At 41.9% G+C, this 18,244-nt stretch overlaps 1 protein-coding gene across 3 annotated transcripts in view; it reads left to right on the forward strand.

The window, feature by feature from the left end:
• The window catches only part of MTA1 (metastasis associated 1), a 79,525-nt gene that overhangs the window by 28,309 nt on the left and 32,972 nt on the right, over nucleotides 1–18,244 (forward strand). For all 3 annotated transcript variants that reach the window (XM_032191946.1, XM_032191947.1, XM_032191948.1), the window contains exons 6-10: nucleotides 4,617–4,734; nucleotides 6,259–6,361; nucleotides 9,760–9,859; nucleotides 11,274–11,462; nucleotides 12,560–12,634. In XM_032191946.1, coding sequence (XP_032047837.1) covers nucleotides 4,617–4,734; nucleotides 6,259–6,361; nucleotides 9,760–9,859; nucleotides 11,274–11,462; nucleotides 12,560–12,634 — 585 coding nt within the window. The remainder of the gene's footprint in view (nucleotides 1–4,616; nucleotides 4,735–6,258; nucleotides 6,362–9,759; nucleotides 9,860–11,273; nucleotides 11,463–12,559; nucleotides 12,635–18,244) is intronic.

An 18,244-nucleotide genomic window follows, 5' to 3' on the forward strand; every position in this document is an offset into this window, starting at 1 on the left:
AGGGATTAAATAGTCAGGCTTCTTTTTGGAATGTGAAACCAAAAACATGTCGAGTGTGCTCCGGGCTGCCAAATGGCAGCGCATCAAACAAGGGCTGTTGTATTCAGAAATGCTTGTCACCAGCAAGCAGCCGAGGATATGCCCGTTTGAAAGCAAAAGTTAATCAAATTGAAATTAGTTTTAGATTTACCAGTACCCACCCTTTAAATAGCGTTCCTTCGCAGTTGCTCCCCAAACGTTTTTATTAGCAGCAATTTTACAGGTAGGTGCCTTGAGAAGGGAACTGCCTGCCTCTAATCGTGCAAGTGCTTGGTTGCAGATGTAGGAATAGAAAGGGATCTTGTTTTCATCCTTTTGAACTCTCAGAATGCAAGATGAGTGATGCAGGTTATTTTTAAACCGAGCAGGCACTTAGAGATTTCACAGAATGAGAGAGTTCCCTGAATGTGTCCTGTCACTTAGCACAGTATTTTGCCGTGGTGCAAACTAACTTGGACAGATGGTAAAGAAATTAAAAGCTCAGGAACAGAAATGTGCTTGGGTGGAGGGTAAAGAGATTAAAAAAAGGAGGTACTTGTTGCCGGGTGAATTCCTAGCACTGGATGGTGTTGTTTTGAACTGTTGTTTCTACTTTTTTTTTTTCTTCCTGTTTTTAATCCTCTGCTTTCAGTGTGCTTTTATTTTTTTTTATATTTTTAACGTGGCTTCTGTCAGTAAAGCATAAGCAGTTCTAGGGAATCTGTCATTTGATTTCTTGTATATTATGACCACTGAAAGTAGGTTTTTGGCCCAAGGCTGTCTTCATTGAAGAAGGTTAAACATGCAGACAGGAATTTTTCGGGAGATAGTAAGCATAGCAAAATTACATTTGTGTTATCTGTTTCTTCATCCTTCCACTCTCTCTCCCTGTCATGCTCCTCACGAAGATTGCACCATTAATTCAGGGAGGGGCAGAAAGGCGACCAGCACCGACTTCTTTACTCTGCCTGGCAAAAGTGGGTTTGTGCAGAATTGAGGAACAGGAGGAAAAAGGGTAAAAAGCAACAAAATACTTGAATTTTGTGCAGAGACTGAGTTCTCGAGGAGACCTAGAGAATGGCATAGCCACTTAGGGCAAAAGCATTAAATTTCCCTATTCTGCAGGAAACTATTTTATATGTACCACTTATTTTACTGTGCTGCTAGGATACCTCCATGCACTTGTGTGAATTTTGCCTGCTGGGTAGATATCTGGCATTTCTGTTTCTTTTGGTACCCCCTAAAAATAAAGCGCTATATAATTAAACTTATCCCCCCCCGCCCCCTTCACCCCAACTGACTTCAGGAGGGTAAGTTTGCAAGCTGTAATAAACTAACCACTCTTTCTGTGCTGTACTTTCACTTTGAGCCTTTTTTTCCAGTGTTTCTGCAGTTGGTGGCTTTGGTTCTTGGCTATAGCTAATGGTAGCTCCGGGGCTTGGGTAGGGAGGCTCTGAGCATATGTGTCTGTATAACAGTTTGGAGAAGCAGAAAGCCACGGTTTAATTTTAACTCTTGGCAGGTCACTTTATTTTTTCCCAAACATGTTGAATGTTTTCTGGGATCTGAAATTAAAACAGAAAGCCCTTCTTTTTCTTGAGTGCTGCAAGCTCGACACACGCAGTTTTGACAGCTAGAATGAGCATGGAGGGTTTGGAAGAGCCGTGTTGTTTTGTTGTGAATATCACTTCGTGAAACCCTGCTGAAAAATCTCATGTTTGTATCACGTAATGGTGATCGAGAGCTCACCTATACTCTAGTCTATACAGGGATCTGCTCTGCTCCTTGGGCTGTAGTTTGTGTTGGCATTAAACTTACTAATGTTTCCAAAAATCCCCCCAAATTAGTGTGAGCTGAATTTCATGTTTCTGTGGAGGAAGATGGTAGTGGTATTGCACTACTTCTAGGGATTGCATTGTTTTGTATTCACATTTCTGCCCCTAAACTTCCATCTTCTCTCTCTTGGAAAGGCTCCAGCTGGGCAGAAGAGACCAGAGACTTGAACTTCTTTATTTTGTAGAGAACTGCTGCTTGCCTTCCCTTGCCTCTGCTTCCCAGAAAAGGGTGGGGGAAGAATGGCAAACAGAAGCGTGCAGCCTGTTCCTTTTTTTTTTTTTTTTTTTTTTTTTTTTTTTTTTTTTTTGTTCATTGAGTGATTGTCCTTAGTCTGCTAAGTGCACAGCAATAATACACAGAAGAGAGGCATTAGGGCATGTCACAGTCTGTAATATTTTTGGAGAAAACCCCTCCACGATGAATGATTTTTCCTGGCCAACAAAGGTTGCATTAAGAAATCTCTTGCAGTCTGGTCTTCCTTGGAGCCCCCCGTGTTATTATACTACAGGCTGGGCTTGTGCATTTGCTGGGCAATGTGCCTGAAAAGCATTCATGTCTCACTGCGTATACTTTGTCTCACAATTAGGTGTTTTGGAGCTGGAACGAATAAAACACTGTTTAAAAGGTGAAAGCTTACAAGATGAAACCTTTTCCTACATTTTGTTTATGCGACAATAAATCCTCAGTATTGTAATACCTTGAGCTCTGCATGTATCAGGGAGCAAGAGACCCAGATTTCTTTACCCAGCTGTAATATAAATGAGTTTTCTTCTACTCTGAAGCTCCCTTCTGATGTTAGGTTGATGTAAATTGACCTTGGTTCCTGTGGGAGCAGGAATCAATTCTGTCAAGAATATTATTGATTTAGGATGCAACTGAATGTCCCAAAATAGAACCCTTCCAGTTCACTTAACTGGGTGTTAGGACAGCATTTTGCCAGGTGTTAGCTATGACTTTTATCCTGTTGTTTTGACACAACATGAGATTGTTCCTGCCCTTTTGCTGTGGGCAAATAGCACGTTTTCAGATAGAGAAGATCAGTGCAAATTCCAGTCTTTCCTCTGGCACTGTGCTCTTGTACTGGTGCTACCTTTTTGTGCGGTGCTTTCTCAGGTAGCAAAGTGGGTTTGGCTGGCTTATTGCACACTCCCCTCGCCTGTATCCCCCCAGTTCACTTTCTTAAATTCTATAATTGCATGGTGGATGCTTCACATGTAAAACAAAGAAACAAAAAAAAACCACCATGGGAGACCTTACCCATGTAACATCAGTCTTAGATTAATGTGTTCAATTTGCAGGGCTGGGAAAACAAACCTAATGTGTACCTTTGAATCTCTAGCCCATGGAACATTTGCCATGTACTGGTAAAATTCACAGCGATTCTTCCTTTTTCTTTTTTTCTATGGGACTCTGTTTTCCCTTGCCACCTCTTCGTGAGGATGAACAGAGCTTAGAACTGATGCCGGCTTTGTCCTAATTTCTGTTGCATGCTGTTGACACGTACAAATGTAGGGAAGGAGAAAATGAGGTGAACGTGAAATGAGATGTACTTAAACAGGGTGCCTGCTATTTACACGGAAATAAAGGGAAAGGGAAAATGAGCCAGAAACCCGAGATGTGAAAAATGGTGCATGCTGTGTTTCTGTTCAGAAACACTTCTCTTTCCTGGTGATGTTGTTACTGTGGATGGAGATCTTGATAGGTTTGTTATTCCATGTCCTAACAGAGCTCTCTTCTTGCCTCATATCCTGTGCTACATACTTGGTCTCTAATTTGTCACTCAGTAGCTATATCTAAGTACTTACCTGTGCAGAAAAGTTTAATTACTTACACCGTGTAGTTAAAATTGTGGCTGTTTTCTTCCTCCCCCCGGCAGGACATTCTCATTCTGGTGTGACTTTTTGCTTTAATTGTATGTGCTTCCCCAGGTGATGGAAGCCAAGCAGCTCTTTTAGCCTTTTTCTCATCTACTGGAGCAAAAGCAACAAATTAATGTATTACCACCTGGAGCTAGTTGCTGCTGCTGCCAGATCTGCTTCCCGTCGCCCAATAACCAGCAGAAGGACAGATGGCAATTTATGCTTAAGTGGGGGCAGGCAACAGGTTGGTCAGCAGTGCATCCCTGCGACAAGGGAAGACGACCACATCCCCGTCTTTATTAGCAAGAGAGCAGGGAGCAGGCAGAGGGCAGGGATTTCCACCTCTGCTCATTGCTTGCACAACCACTTCTGGAGTGCTGTGCCCAGTGTGGGTGCTCCCAGTGCTGCTTCTGCTCCAGCAGAGGATAAGGAGATGGTTTGGGGCTTGATTCCTCTTTGGGATGCTGTGTTGGTGGAGCTGCAACACTCAGAAGTTAGGCTTCAGCCTGTACAGATAACTCACTGGCATCTAATTAGTGCTATTTTGATGAACAGGAAAGTGCAGTTGCACGTCCTAAACCAGCTGGTATTACCAAAAATTACCTTCTGGCCCTCCTGAGCCCTGCTTGTGCGAGATGAGCCATGTTTGCTTCAACTGCAAGGAGTGTATATTGGGGGAGCTGCTGTTGTATGGGAGAGTTGTTACAGTACAGAAGAAGGAGGCAACATTTAAAGTTGGGTTTTAAAACTGGTGGTTCATTTATTGCTTGTTCACCCAATTTTAAAATCTATATATAGCTAGTAAGAACAAACTTGCAATGTAAAAGCTTGCTACTATATATGCAATGCTAAAAATAAAAGTTAATAATACTCTTTTATTTTTTTCTTTTGTTTTATTTTTAGGATTTCTTCTTCTATTCACTAGTATACGATCCTCAACAAAAGACCCTACTCGCTGATAAAGGAGAAATTCGAGTCGGAAACAGATACCAGGCAGATATAACAGACTTATTAAAAGAGGGTAATTTCCATCATTTATTTAAATTCTCCAAAGGCCTCGTTGACTGTGGCCACTTCTACATGTATGTACGTGGCCCCTATGGGAGATGGAGGCTTCTACCGCCAGGTCATGCGTACCCCGATGGCCTGGCTTGGTAGTGACTGAAGCTGCTGCCCACTGAATGCAGTTAATTATGTCTCAAACCAGTCTTTAAGTGGGCATTTGTCCAAATCATAAAAGTTGTTGAAACAAATTGAATTAATTGGCTCTCTCGGAGCTTGCGCTCGTGTTATTAAGAGACTTCAGAATTTCCATGGGAAGCGCATGTTTCCAGCACATCTGTAAAGCCTTTGTGTTTTTAATCAAGCCTCACTTCCTTGCGTGAGCCCCTCCCAAATTATTGCCAATTAAATGCTGTCTCCCCTCATCAATTTGCCCATTATTGCCGGGTGCCTTTTCCTCAGAGCCCCCTCCCCATCCAGCGGTGTTGGCTGCCAGCCTCAATTTCTCACCTGCAGAGCAGGCAGGAGGAGGAATTTGGCTCTGCCACAGTGTGCAACCTCAGGCAGCCCTGCAGAAGGAGCACGAGGACCCCAGCCTAGGAAGAGGGGCCAGCAGAAGTGACTGTTAGTGGTTACAGCATGATGGTAGCTTCGGGCTGATCCTCGCACTGCCTTGCAGATCCAGAAGTGGGTGGAAAAACGTTTCTGCAGAGACAGGTCCTCCTGGGAGAGCAGGTGTTGGAAGAGGCTTTGCCAAAGCGTGCAGGCAGAGATAGAAAAGCACCGAGGCCTTTCAGTCTCTGCTTTGGAGTTCTGCTGATAGTGTTAGGCTAATGTTAGAACAGGCAAACCAATTGGTCAGGACTCTTGTTTAATTTGTCTGTGGTATTTATTCAGCAGCTGGGGTAGCCTCCTAAGTGAGGATGAACTAATTTGAAAGGCATTTTCTTCCCTCAGCAGGCCAACACAGGGATTCAGAGAAGGATAATCTCCAGATGTTTGAAAAGGAGCGCAAAAAAAAAAAAGCTCAATCACTCCTGTATTTTTCCATGGTATTTGGGTTTGTGTAGGGTCAGAATAAAAAGAAGCAGGAGGATCTGATGCCACGATTTACCCTTTAGAAAGCAGCTGATGCAGCTTGAACCAGCTACTCATTGCCTGCTCAGAGCAGCCAGGAGCGTGTTTGTTTTTCTGGAGCTGCTGCAAGGTAGAGGAGAAAGAAGAGAGAAGCTGGGAAGGAGGCTGAAGAGAGGCTGGCTAGTTTGAAGAAGACTCTACTCGGTTTCCCACTATTTGTGGCCTTTGAAACCAGTTCTGCACCTGATTGCCTCCTTCAGATGAGCTGGGTAGCTGTGTCTGTCAGGCTGGAATTGTCACAGACAAATGGGTGAACGACATTGTCACTGAGAAATGTTAGGCAGAATATGTGAGATGGACTGTCAGTTAAATTAATGAATTACTATTAAATTTATATACAAGATCAGGAGAGTATTTTTATTCCAAAACAGCCATACTGAGTGTTTCTAACTTGTTTTTCAAACAGGTGAGGACGATGGAAGAGATCAGTCAAAACTTGAAACAAAAGTTTGGGAAGCCTTTAACCCGCTAGTAGACAAGCAGATAGACCAGTTCTTGGTGGTAGCACGGTAAGAGCAATTTACCTCTTCTTTGAATAAGTAAATGTTAATAACACTTATATTCCAAGCACTTTTTTTGTTCTTTTTGCTTTACTAAGATGAATACTGGTTTGGTTGCATGAATCATGGGTTTCATTTTGAAGCGATGGACATGTTACATACGTTCCTTGCTGGGAACTGCATGACTTCAGGAACTCAGATTTACAGTTTTTACTTTCTCAAAGTTAAACACATAAAATCAAAAGTATTTTATGTAAAAACTGTCTTGTAATTGGTGAGGGTTTTCAAATGGGGCAAGTGTGCAGAAGGTGTAGTGAACTGGATTCTTGACAGACCATTACTGTGTCTGTTTTCTCTCCTTTTCAAACCCAGTCAGATTTCAACATGCAATGATAGCTAAGATGTTTGGTAAAGCGTTTTTGATGGTGTAGATGTTTTCTAATGCCTAGATTCCAGTAGGTAGGCAGAATAAAGTAAAACCCTGCAAATCTGTACAGATGGTGAAATTTATGCTTCTGTTTAAGCCCAAGGCAATCCTCGTCCATTAATGTTTTTTTTTAAATGCTCATGAAATTTTTCAGTACTGTGCAGTGGTATAAACAGAAGCCTGTACCAAAACATAGGTTCTTGTAGCAACTGGTGACTGAGTAATTTTAAAAAAAAACAAAGAAAAAGGGTAAAGCTCTCCAACCTCTGTCTTTTAGGTAAGTTTGTAAGATTGTGGTAGGCATGGGAGTAAAGTGGTGTGAGTAGACAGGCAGTTGGACTTCCTGGTGTTTGTAGTATCAAATAGTTTGCTATTAGATACAGGTAGGAAAGGGGTATGTAAGGTTACAATCTGTTAGTATTTGGCTTGCTGCTCTTGACAGCATGCTGATGGAGCATGGTGTGTGACAGAGCCTGACTTGCAGGGCAGCCTGCCACAGCCAAGGGCTTTAGCCCTAGAAAATGGAGTTAAGCCTACATTTCAGGTACTCCCTTGGATTTGACTCTGGTGCTGTCAGACATCTACTTCTTGGTTTTTACCCTCTTGAATATTCTTGCTCATGAATTTTCTGAAATTCCCCGAGCGTGGCATTGGTGTGTACGTGGTGGGTAAGGTAATGGGATGTCTCCTGAGGAGGTAACATGAGAGCTTGTGCATGAGAATTTGTCTGGACGGGGCCCTAGTTCTGACGGGAGCTGTTGAATGATGCAACAAGGGTGTGTTTATGAAATGGCAGTAAATGTTTTCAACATGTTGAATGATACAAGCTCAGGGAAATAATGAAAAAAAAAAAAAAAAGGATTAAGGAAAATCAAGGAGCTGGTGAAATGTGTTTTAAGAAATCAAGAAATGTGTATACTCAGAAATATGCAACGGTATTGATTTTTCTGTGTACTTTGGAGATGAAGCTTGCTATTATTATGAACTTCAGCCAAAAGTTTTAAAAACAGCTACTCTGAATTGCAGCACTTCAAAACCTTTGTGTGGGTGTTTGGGCCTTGCCTGAAGGTCCAGTAACGGGGAGCTGAGAATGAAAGTAGGTAGGTTAAGATGGAAAAATGTTAATTGCTGTCCAGATTGAAGAAAATCTGACAGTTCAGAATCTATCGGTACATTTTTGTCTTTAGTTAAGCACGTACTTTTTGTTGTCTAGACTTTTTTTAAGATTCATAAAATCTTTAGTGTTATGCCTACACTAAGGAATCGCCATAAAATTGAAGCTCTTGAAGTTTCACTGTTCTGCTTACACAATACGTTGCTGTTTCCCTTGACCTGTGCCAACAGTAAATTCAAACTTGCTGAACTAAGTGATTTATGGGCAACAGATTAATTCTACTTAATCAGATGGACATAGGGAAATGGATGAAAGTGGGGAGAGGATAATCTCCACCAGCAGTGCGGAACAAGCGGATGAAGGAGCAATGGGGAGAGCTGGAATGTTTCCAGCAAAGGGTATTCCAGCTCCTTGACAAGCCTGCAGTTTCACAGTTGCTTCTAATCAAGAGAAGTACAAGATACCAACAACATCAACAACAGCAAGCTCATTTGCTGGGCTGTTTTTCAGCAGTGTTAATTTAAATTTGCCACTCGGCCACGCAGTTCTGGTGTTAGGAGGTCCCAGAAGGAAGGCAGAGGGTAGAATTGCCCCCGTGGATGGGGCTTTGGACTTGGCTTGGTTTAGAGTGGCTGCAGAGCTGCTTTGTGGTGGTGGTTTCCACCTCGTGCAGGCTTTTGGTGGTGCTGCTGTTTTTAGGAGTTCTGGCCGTTCGCTGCTGCCTGCTCAGTTTGCTGAGAGCTGCTGGAGCCTGCCTGCTGCAGTTACTGAACAGATCAGCACAAAGATTGCTTCTGCCCAGAATCAGCAAAGTGATCCAGCAGATAATTAGGTGCTCACACGTTCTGGAGATGGGGAATCCATGAAGCAGGGACGGGGATGAGTGAGTAGGAGGCTGGGGAGGAGGTGAGCTGTGAGTGTGCACCAAAACCTGGGCGAGGGAGGCAGCTTTGGCTTTGGGCCAAACTCCATTATTTGACGGACTCCTGCCTAAGTATTTACCTTTCCTCCTCTAATGCACTGCTTGGCACTAGAGTTTTTCCCCCTGTGCACTCAAACTAGTCTGGGGAAGCAATCCGAGTCAGGGGAAAAATGGATTTTTTTGTTGTTGTTGTAGCTGCTCAGAGGAGTTCAGCTCTAGTTCACTGTGCAAAAGCCTTCCCAACTGTGTGCCACGGTAAGCATCGAGGGCAGAGGGAATTACTGGAACCAATGTTCCTGTTAAAGATTTCTCCAGCTCTTTTCTTTAGGGATAAAATGAGGAGCGTGGGAATTGTGGCCTAACGAGCAGGAGCGGCTGGCACTGGGAAGTATTTGAGAATTGCTATATTCCTACACAGTCTACATAATGTATGTACTTACAGCATTATACTATGTTGTAAAATGAAGACTTTTAATTTTTTGAGACTTAGAAAAGTGATTGTTACTGTGTTTTTTTTTCTCTCTGTTTTGTCTTGGCATCCCTCTCCATACTTTAAGACAACGTAACACTGCTCATGCCATTGTGGAAAAGATTTTGTGCCATTCATAAAGCTCACTTGTGTTCAGTTTCTGTTAAACCTTAATTCAGAGGTCTGCGCTGAGAGATAGGGGATAAAATGGTTCAAAACCCTCCATTTGTGATCTTCAAGTCTCGTTGTTTTCTTTCCTAAGCACCCGTGGTCACATGAAGCAAGTACAGTAAAGCGTCTCTAATAACAAACCACATTTGAAGAGGGCTGGTCTCTGGCTCGGAACTAGCGCCAAACCACGTAATCTTTTTACTGAGAAAAACGGAGTCTGCTGATCTCAAAAAGCGTTGGTTGGGTGTTGATATTTATGCTTGCTTTGCCTGCAAAGTTAATGCTCCATTTTAATTTCTTTCAGGTCTGTTGGTACATTTGCCCGAGCCCTGGATTGCAGTAGTTCTGTCAGACAGCCAAGTTTACACATGAGTGCTGCAGCAGCCTCTAGGGATATCACATTGGTAAGATTTTTAAGAGGACCTTCGGTTATTGAGAGATGTAAAATAATTCACCTCAGCAATAACAGTTGGCAAAAGGAGAGGGACAGATGGACTGTAATTGTGGCCTGCTGTGAACCAGATCTTGTCTTCGTAAAGGAATTCTTTATTTACATATGAAGTAACTTTTTTTTTTCTGGCTTTGTGCCTTTTATGATCCATCATGGTTAACTCTTGATTTTTTTTTTTTTTTTTAATTAAAATTTTTTGACCATGCTTCATAGCACATCTCTTGCTTGGACTTAGTAGCAGTCTTGAAAGAATGCACGTGATTATCTGCCTGCCTGCAGTGCTGTAGTGCCAGAATGCCACCCCTTATCGCTTCCCCAACTGCCACTGGCGTCCTTGGGCAAATTTGTCCTGGGGGAAAAGTTTGTGGTCAGATAAGAAATTTCAGTTGATCAAGTTCTTTCCTTTGAGCTTCGTTTTCGTCTACCTCAGGAGTGGTGATGTTGTTGTTAATATTTTAAAATTACAAAGGATTCTGAATAGATAAGAGGAAAGGGAAAAGTTAAATTTCTATGCTAGAGAGAGTTCAATAGAAATGTGAATAAAATTTATGAAGTCTCCAGAGTACTGTTATCAAAGCCTCACCTCATAACTGAGTAATGTGAAATCGTATGTAGGACAAATTCTAGGATAAAACATTGGAGATTGATTATGCTTGTGCACAAAACTGTGGTATGATGAGAGGCAAGTGGCATCCTGATTTGAAACTACAGAAATCAAGAAATAAAGCCAAGCTTTCATTTACTAATGCCAATTCCTCACTCTCAACGTGTTCTTATCCCTTGTAAATCACAAGTCTCAGACAGTCGTAGCTCAGCTTTCTGAGGGATAATTGCTCATGGGGGAAACTCTTCCTACTCAGCTCTGATACGTGACCTAAATCCTTTTTGGGATTTGTGACCTTTGGGACAAGTGTGTGTTTAAATATTCGTTTTTATATATAATTCTTGTGGATTATTTTCTTTGTGGACAAAGAAAGTGCATGGATAACTTGGTTAAAAAACACACCCTCAGACCTCTGTCGTTGTGCTCCATCTGTTGATGATGCCTAACAGGGCTGCTTAGTCCTGGTGAGTGGGGCTTTCTCCCCTACATTTTCTTTACAGCGTTGGTGCTGGGTAGTAGATAAGGTAGCAGTTATTCAGGTGCAGATGCTCACATTCCCAAAATCCCTCTGTTGTTAGTGAATATTGGACCTGTACAATGACAATTATCACGAGTCTCAGATTGTAACAAGTTTTTACTGCACGTAGAATACAGCACCCTCAAATCTCACTGCGTGGTTTGTGTTACTGCTGGTTCATTGCTAAGCATTTTTTGCCCTGGATTCTTGTCCTAATGTTTGTTTTTCTCTTTTATGACCACGTAGTTCCATGCGATGGACACTTTGCACAAAAATGTCTATGACATTTCCAAGGCGATCTCTGCGCTTGTGCCACAAGGTGGGCCAGTCCTGTGCAGAGATGAAATGGAGGAGTGGTCTGCTTCGGAGGCAAACCTCTTTGAGGAAGCACTAGAAAAATACGGAAAAGATTTCACTGACATTCAGCAAGATTTTGTAAGTAGAACGGGGGCCCACATGGTGCGACTGGGTCTGATCAGTGGCAGAGCTGGGTTACAGCTTGTCTAAACAGAGTTGGTTTCCTTCGTATTGAGGAGGGCTTTGAACTGGAGCATGTGCCTTGTGGTGAATGGGGGAAAGGCAGACCTTGTACTGAAGACAGCCTGGTGTACGATCAGAATTTCAAATCACCGATGATAGATTTTCCTTCAGAGATGTTAATTTAAAATAGCCTGCTCCACTACCGCTGGGAGAGGATTTAGGAAAGTGTTGTGACAGCCTGGCTACTGTAGATTAATTTGTGTTTGAAGGAGTACTGAGCCTTCCAAAAAATGAAAATTTAGTCGCTTTTACATTATTTCAAAAAAGGCCCTGTGAAAGTTTTTAAAAAAGGAATCTTGGGCATTCAGGGGAAGTATCCTGTAGTTCGGCCGAGTCTCCACCCTAGGTGTTCAGCCTGCAGTTTGAATGGAGCACTGTAAAGAGAGCCAAGTTTCACTGTATCACGCCTCGAGTCCTCAGAACAAAGCGAGTAGTGTCAGCGTTGCCTGTCCCGTGCTCTAATCTTTTAGATGGAGGGACCTGGAAGCAGCACAACGCTCTGTGGTCCTGCTGAAAGCTTTGTGCTTTTCATGCAGAGAACAGCTGGCACGGCACATTTCTGTTAGTAGTTATTAATTTATTATTTTTATGGGCCGGCTACGTAGAAGCGGAGAAAATTGGAGCTGTGATAACTGGTTCTTGCTTGAGCCTTTGCTCAAGCAGCAGGACTGTCTCAGCCAGTGGGCTCCCTTCCACATTGTGCCTCTTGAATGGTTTACTGTGGAGCCAATGCAGCATGAAGGTTTACCTGTAACCTGCTCTGTTTCTACAGTGAAAGCACTGTTTTTTTTTTGAAAGGCCATGCAATTTATCATGGGGCCCATGTGCATCTAACGTCCTGAGGAGATAACAGGCACTGTCTGTTTTTTTGCTAGCAGGGTTAGTAGTTGCAAACTCTGCTTTAAGCTGTCTGTCACAGGAATCCTGTGAATTTCAGTGAGGCTGTGCGCCAGCTCCCTGCAATGACTGTTGCTTTTCCTTTATGTCCTTAGCTCCCATGGAAGTCCTTAACAAGCATAATAGAATATTACTATATGTGGAAAACGACAGACAGATACGTTCAGCAGGTAAGAGTCAGAATCACATCTCTCATTCCAAGAGAAGCTGTTTTACTTGCCACTGAAACCAAGCTTTGTTCTTCTTTGTGGGGTTCAGCCTTTCCTATAGGTGGATTCTGTAATCATCTGAAGCACCAAATAATCTCTTGTCGCTAAATTCATCAGCCATTCTGTAGATAAATACTTGTGGCGTTGGCATTTGTGTTTTTTTTTTTTCATGTTTGCTGCTACTTGGAACTTTCAAATGTCTGTTTTGGAATTCAGTAGCTTGAGGAAGAGTTAATCTCTGCCAGTAACTCGGTTCAAGGTCAGCAGTAATTTCAGTTTTAGCTTTTTATGGGGGAGTGGGCAGTTGCTGTACATCAGGCAATCATCAGTATCCCCACCTCTGCTTGTCCATGACTTTGAATGCAGATGCACGGAATCTCCCCCGTGGAAGCGCTGTAAGTAGAGTGTTTGGGAAGCATTGATGGCTCAGATTCCCAGACTCATTATACTTGAGAATCAACTTTGGACTAGTGTTTACAGTCATTTTTATCTCCTACTTGTTTAAATACAAAGGCTGCTTGGTACCTTAAATAATGAAAGCACAATGCAAGCAGCATGCAAAATGTTTTTAGAATATCGGTTACTGAAAAATACTTATAATATTTAACAGGAAAATTAATTAAAAGGGAGAAATACATAATGTATTTTTTATGGTAATTTTCAGTATAATGTTTAGGCATCTATTTAAAGTATTACAAAAAGTGTAGGCTCAGAAATGTCCTGCCTTGACTTGCTTCATTAGATACTCAGGCTACGATAAAGATTTAGTGCCCGGGGCATTGACCAGTATTTGGCATGTACTTGGCCACCAAGGTCTGCGGTGTGATCTTTTGATTGCAATACTGCTTAAATTACAGAGGGCGACTCAGGACAAATCAGAATACTTTTTGAATTAATTCTGTATTACCTTTTTATTTTTTTATTTTTTATTTTTTTTAAATAATACTAAGCAGCATTAATAGTTGCATCCTCATTCCTTCCTATATTTTCCAAGTCCATTACTGGATGGAAATTTTTCCTTCTGATAAGGAAATGCTTGGTAGGAAAGTGGGACAGTGATGGAAGCTGTTGTGGTGGAGAAAAAATGTACAGTGAGTGCTGCTGTACGGTCTGACTATAGCTATTTAGGAGACAAGAGCTGAGTGTACTCAACCTGTCCCGTACTCAGTATTTGCACTGAGATGAATCAATTAGTCTTCTCCTTCTGTGCATCTTTTATCTCACCTCTCTTCTTGTAAAGATAAAAATCCATCTAGCAATGTGCTAGGTATTGGAAAAGGTAAGGAAAGTTATTTTGTCTGGTAGGGAAAACTAGAATCTTAAATAGACTGTTGCATGAAATATCACCCCTGTGCAGTCAAACCAGCAAGCAGTAGTAGGATTTAGGAACGGTTAGAGGCAAAAGATGATACACTTGCATCTTTGAAGTTTCTGTTTCGGCACATCTCAAGGTATGTAACTGTGTGGGGGCTGAGAAACAAGAGGTTGAGAGCAGGTTTTGTGGTGCCCACTCTTGGATACCGTGGGAGACAGGTTAGTAGTGTGGTCCGGGTGTTTGCTTTCAGCCCCGAGGGCTCTGGAGGGTTAGGGGCATGGTGGGTGGTAGTACGCAGCAGTAAGATCAAGGTCTTGAGACGCTGCTTCCAGTCGTAGACAACAGAGAAAAAGTAAATGTTTTGTGGAAAGCGAGACTGCTACAGAAATGGTGCTTTCCCTAGGAAGTAGTTAAGTTCTTTTGCTCTTTCCACTTTTATGAACTTTCTTATTATAAAGGCAAAATTGCAGAGGGGATAGTTGCATAAAAAGCTTTATTTGTTCTTGCAGCAATAACGTAACGCCCCCACGCACAGTTTGTTATATTGTTTTGCTGTATTCTTATGCAGTGAGTTTTCTGTAATGGTGATAATGTTGTACCTCACGTGTGCTGCCCAGCAGTGTACCACGGAGTGGGACTTGGGGAAAACTTCCAATTAGAGGCTGTGCACTTAGGAGAGAGCATGAGCATAAGCTGAACAGGTAGAAATTGCAGAACAGAGATATCACATCAATTAAGTTTGAACTGAGCTGAAGACCTCATCTCAAATTCCCAGATTGTACAAGCAAGTAATACTATTAAACATTTATAAAATGCCTGGGAGAGCTATCTATATATAACCACCAAGAAAGCATAGGGAGTTGTATTTGAAATAATGGTGCATTGCATTTATTTTTTACTTGGTGTGCCCTAAGTCTTAGACAAAGCACATCCCTCACCATTTTTTCCGTCTGTTTCTTCGGTGTTTTGTCTGTGTGAATTCTCTCCTTAGCCTAATACCACAAAATGGTTCTGGGGCTAACAGCATTTTCATACTTCAGATATTGAAAACATGCAAAGTAAGGCTATGACAAGTGTGTATCCTGAGTTGTTTCACTTTCACTTGTCCTCCTTTTAAGGGGATGATTAAAGTACCTTCTAAGTCCGTATGTTACTGTCTTAAAACCACAACAAACCAGAAAACTTAACTTGCTCATTCTTGTAGACTCTTTGGCTGAATGCACTTAAAAACATCTATTTAGACCGTCTATTTTTGTGAATTATACCAGTTCATAATGAAGGTTTTGTCACAAGCAAACTGCTTGTTTTGAAAACCAGTTAGTGGGAACTGTTTACTTCCCTCTGTATTTCCTTTGAGATTTTGTTGGAGCAAGAAAGCACTCTGTCATAATCCTGAAGAAGAATCTATCTGTTTCTGGACTTCGAGGAAGCTAAATTTTGAGCTGACTTTCCCAAAAGACCTCTTCTCAGAACTGAACAGTAAGGGTAGTGCAGAGTCCTGTGCAAGCCTAAACCAAGAATTCCAGTAATCAGAACAATCTGGACATAAATAGCAGAAGGTGTGCCAGCATACACAAGTGTTTGTGCTTGTATGGAGGGGAAAGAGAAGGCCTGATGCTTGGTATTCCTACTTAATATAGCACTTCCTTGTCTTGTGGGTAGGATAATGTGAGATGGATGCAAAATGACCTCTTTTGGAGCATGTTCTTGGATCTCTTAAACAGTGATTTCTATTTGGCTTGAACTCCACCTTACTTCCGACACTTATTAGCGTTAACTAGAAGTTCAGTCACTTCAAGAGGAGGTCAAACCCTCCAAGCAGAGACTTGCTAGAAGGAATAATTCTCCTGCAGTGTCAGCACAGAAATCATGGTCTGATGCATGGTCCTGAACTTATGTCCAAAGTGATCCCCAAAGCTGTCCTTTCAGAGTTGTCCTGAAGAAGATGAGGGAAAGGCCAAATTCCAAATTCAGTGTCCCATATCTTGTTTGAATTAATCTTTTTTTTTTTTTTTTTTTTTGAGACAGATTTCATGTGTCAATTCACAAGAGCATGTATTTCTGATTTGGACAGGCTAGAAATTGCATCCATTGGTTAACTGCTGGTGTTGGCTTTCCCCAGCAATTCCAAAGCTCTTTAGAAGTTCTTTGATGTTTGGGCATGCCTGTGTTTTCATTCAAAATAAAATCTGTGTTTTTATGCAGTTGTGTGTTCCAGGATGATTTTTGGTTTTTAAAATTTAAGTGCTGCTGCTGTTTTGTGTATCAGGAGGGGAAGTCTTGAAACCTTTAAAGCATACCACTCTCCAGCTGTTGATGCGCTTCAGAATTGCTCAGGGCATGGCAGTGGCAAATTTAAATTAGTTGTATGTGTTTTTTAGAGTTAGACTTCACTTTTACTTTTTCATTTGTGCTTGAGGAGCATGAAACTTCGAAGAGAAAAATCAAGCATTACAAATTTCTACTCTGTCTTTTTGTTACATGGAAGTCCCATTTTAAAATTGCAGCATGTCAAAGATGAATTAGGAGGAAGAGACAGAATCAGTTTTAAGGTGTGCACGGTGTTGGAAAAACAAGGTAAAGGAGAAAGTAACGGAGAAAGTGCAAGTGCCATTAAATATGACTGCATGAGGTAGGGAGCGCAAAGGGTGCAGTTCTGGGTAAGTCTTGATGCAGTTAGATAACATCTTTATGAAGGAAAGCTAACCTTTGTACCTAGCCAAGAGCCGTGTGTGACATCTTAATGTACCAGCCTTCATAAAGTACCATGTGCTAGGAAAATAGAAATAACATCAAAGAAATGCTTTTCCACAGACGTAGGACGTGTTATCCCAAAACACCTCCTAGTAAGCCTACAGTAACATGGAGCTATGGCAGTTCTGGCAAGCAAGTGACAGAGGCTGTAGGTACTGCATGCCAGTGCTGAGATGTGTTGCAGGAGCTCAGGCAGCTGGAAGCACTTCTGCCAACTGCATCGTGGACTAATTGCCTCCCCCCTGCCTCCCGGCAGCACTCGTGTGTGTGCTCAGAGGTGTTTTGGGGGGCAGGAAAGCAGTGTGAAAGTTTTCCCCTAAATCCAGAAAGCGTAAGTTTGAGGCTATTCTTCTTTCCCTGCATGAACCAAAAAAGCTAAGTATTAGAGGGTATCTGAGCTGCCCCTGCACCATCTACCAACCCAACTCTTGCATTGTGGACCTTGAAATATCTCTTGCATTCCTAGGTTTCTTCTATTATTTTCACTTTATAAGCCATTCACTTTTTAGAAAGTTCCCACAAACGTTTCTTTGCTGTGATACGCCACGTTTTAAGACTCTTTCAAACTCTAGAATGAAAGATGTTAAATCCGGGGAGAGGCTACGTGATGGACAGGTGTTTGCAACAACTTGAATGTACAGGATTTTAAAGTATTTTAATCCCTTGGTCTCTGTGGGATTAAAAAAAAAAAAAGTTGGTAACATCTCCCTGTTATAGATAGGGAAAATATGAGGTAAGTATGAGGATATACTTAAGATATGCATTTATAAATAACTCACAGAGACAAAAGATTTCATTTAGGCCAAGCTTCTAGAAGAAGATACAAATGCTCGGGGTGTTGTTTTTTTTTGTGGATGAGAACATTCATAACTACATCCAGCAGCATTAAGAATTTATAGCATAAATATGCTTCAGGCACAGATCAATTGGTAACTGGCAAAGAACCTGGCAAAGCACTTCTCTGTGAAGGGGCTGTGCTGAAGTTGTGTGGGACTACGTGTCGGGCACCTTTCCTTGTACCTTCTGTTTTCAGTCACTGTCAGAACAGGAAGCTCCTGAGATCTGCTCTATTGATTCTCCACGGCCACAGATGCTTAGTGCAAAACCAACCTCGTCTTAGCCCCAGTACATCGTGGAACCTTCTGGTATCCTGGTATCCTGCTCTGTAATAAAGGCAGAACATCTCGTATGGCTTGTGCCTCGATCTCAAGGCAGCTGTAGGAGATAAAGGGGGCATTGCCAGGCCCAGGTGAGCTGTGGCATTTATTAGCTTAGAGCTTGCACCATATTCATCAGTCATGAGCAAAATCTGGTGTGAGGTTAGCATTCATCACTCTTTACGAAAATGTTGCTTAACAAGCTAAATTAACCATGCCTCCGAGGCAAATGACTTCAGATTGTGGATATCAGAATATTTCAGCTGCTGGAAATGCTTTGTGTTTGCATGGAGCTTTTCTGCTCGTAGATTTCCAAGACTGTCACAACATAATGTCTCTAGATAG

This window comes from Aythya fuligula, chromosome 8 (genome assembly GCF_009819795.1).
Source record: "Aythya fuligula isolate bAytFul2 chromosome 8, bAytFul2.pri, whole genome shotgun sequence".
In the NCBI taxonomy this organism is placed as follows: domain Eukaryota; kingdom Metazoa; phylum Chordata; class Aves; order Anseriformes; family Anatidae; genus Aythya; species Aythya fuligula.